The sequence below is a fragment of the Chlorella variabilis genome, assembly GCF_000147415.1.
Source record: "Chlorella variabilis unplaced genomic scaffold CHLNCscaffold_28, whole genome shotgun sequence".
In the NCBI taxonomy this organism is placed as follows: Eukaryota; Viridiplantae; Chlorophyta; class Trebouxiophyceae; order Chlorellales; family Chlorellaceae; genus Chlorella; species Chlorella variabilis.
Genome location: NW_005435060.1, coordinates 167,544 through 169,424, shown reverse-complemented (window position 1 = coordinate 169,424; position 1,881 = coordinate 167,544). Strand labels below are relative to the sequence as shown.

The 1,881-nt window shown below is 69.3% G+C and overlaps 1 protein-coding gene across 1 annotated transcript in view; it reads right to left on the bottom strand.

Annotated features, from left to right (window-relative positions):
• Positions 1-360: 360 nt before the first annotated feature.
• CHLNCDRAFT_140017 (hypothetical protein) overlaps positions 361-1,881 on the bottom strand; it is a gene marked incomplete at both ends in the record, with an annotated part of 5,165 nt that continues 3,644 nt past the window's right edge. The window contains 6 exons of the mRNA XM_005843593.1: positions 361-425; positions 642-716; positions 865-913; positions 1,148-1,231; positions 1,484-1,597; positions 1,774-1,874. Coding sequence (XP_005843655.1) covers positions 361-425; positions 642-716; positions 865-913; positions 1,148-1,231; positions 1,484-1,597; positions 1,774-1,874 — 488 coding nt within the window. The remainder of the gene's footprint in view (positions 426-641; positions 717-864; positions 914-1,147; positions 1,232-1,483; positions 1,598-1,773; positions 1,875-1,881) is intronic.

Below are 1,881 nucleotides of genomic sequence, written 5' to 3'. Positions count from 1 at the left end.
TTCTATTGCTACTCTACTCAGCTGGTACCATGCAACAGCCGCCCCTGCCGCCATTGCCATGGCCGCCCAGCCGCGCAGCAGGGCGCCGAGCACTGGGCCCCCTCCGCCCCGCTCCTTACTACCCGCCTTTCATGTCACATTCGACCTCCCGCCCAGAGCTGAGCCTAGCACGTGCTAGCCCCTCTCTTTACCAGGTACACTTCAACCAGAGTGTGTTCATAGCCTTCTCAGAAAAAAAACATGTTTTGCATGTATGAGAATCCAATAAACAGTGATGAAGCATGAACAGTGACGAAGCAGCGCACCGTGTAATGCCGGTGCTGAAAAGCGTCGCGCGAGGCCCGCCGCCGGCCGCAGCGCTCAGGCCGTGCCGCGCCGCGCCGCCCGCGGCACCTCGCCATCCACACCCACCGCCCGCCGGAAGGCTGGTTGCACGGGTGCATGAAGTACTGCCGGCCCAGGAAGAAAGACCGGTCTGCAGCCGGAGGGGTGGTGGCGGCGGGGTGGGTGGGGGAGCGGGGCGCAGCGCCGGCGGTAGCGCCAGCGGACGATCGACGAGGGTTCGAAATAAGAAGGCAACCCACCCCGAACAGGAAAAACCGAATCGACCAGGGAGGACAATGGCTTGGCCCCGGGCTCACCCGAGGCGGTCATGGGGCCGTCCAGCGGCGTGCCGCCGTCGTCGGTGGGCCGGAAGCGGCGAGGGATCACCAGGTCTGGGTGGCAGAGCAGGGGGCAAGGGGCGGGTGGAAGAGCTGGCTGGTGCGTGTGCCAGGGACAGGGAGCGGGTGGAAGGGCTGCGCGACGGCAGTGTGACGGTGGAGGGGTGGTGGCAGGAGCGGTGCGGCGGCGGCGGAGGCTCACCGGCAGGATAGACCTCCCTCAGGCCCTGCCCCAGCAGCATCGGTCCCAGCTGCAGGCACGGCAGGGGGGGCAGGGCAGGGGCGGGGTGAGGGAGGCGGGCGGGGATCTGATTCAAGCCGGGGCCAGTGCACACGGCTGCCGCTGCTGCTGGCGCTGCTGGGGCTGCTCCTCCTCCCACAAACGAAGCACCGGCTTGTGCTCAGCAGCAGGCTGCTGTTGGAGCTGGGCCCGCTGTCGCTGCTGGCGCCAGACGTTTCGCCCAAAAGAAACCCTCGACCTTCACCTGCTGCAGCATGCGGGCCAGGAAGTATCGCTCGTGCTCCTCCAAGGGCGCGCTGCTCCAGCGCCCCGCCTTCACCTCATCGGCCTGCAGCGGGAGGGGTGAAGCGTGCCCGTGCTGCTTGCTCAGCACGGGGCGGAACGCGGGCGCGCGCAGCGGCGGCAGCTCCGAGCAGCCGCGAGGTGCGCCATGAGCGGAGCGGGAGGCAAAGGCCTCGCCGGGCAGAGGCGTGGCAGAAGAAGGCCTGAGCCTGGCTGTGCGCCCGGGGCAGCTGGCGGCGGCCCAGGCTGCGCCTGCCCATCCGCCGGGGCGGCCACCTTCCGGGAAGCTGCTGCGCACCTGCAGGACCGGCCACATGCGCAGCACGCGCTGCGCCGCCTCGGTGTGCACGCCGGTGACAACAGCGGCGCCGGCGGCGTCGAAAGCCAGGCGCACGCCCCCGTGGAACACTTGCTGCGCAGCAGGTGTGAGTGCACGGGGTGTGGGGTAGGTTCGGAGAGTGGGTTGTGCCGGCGGCGTTGGGGCAGGGCTGGATGTGGCAGGCTGGGGCATGAAGCGCGCACACGTACCCGGCCTCGGCCCCGCGTCTGCAAGCCCGGCCCGCCTCTCGACCCGGTCCAGCCCCTCACCTCGCTGCCAAGCGCTGTGTTGGCAGCCAGCGTGTTGATCCCCGGAAGAAGCAGCGGCTTCTCCTCCCCCTCCCCCTCCGCCTCTGCATCAGCCTCAGCCTCTGCCTC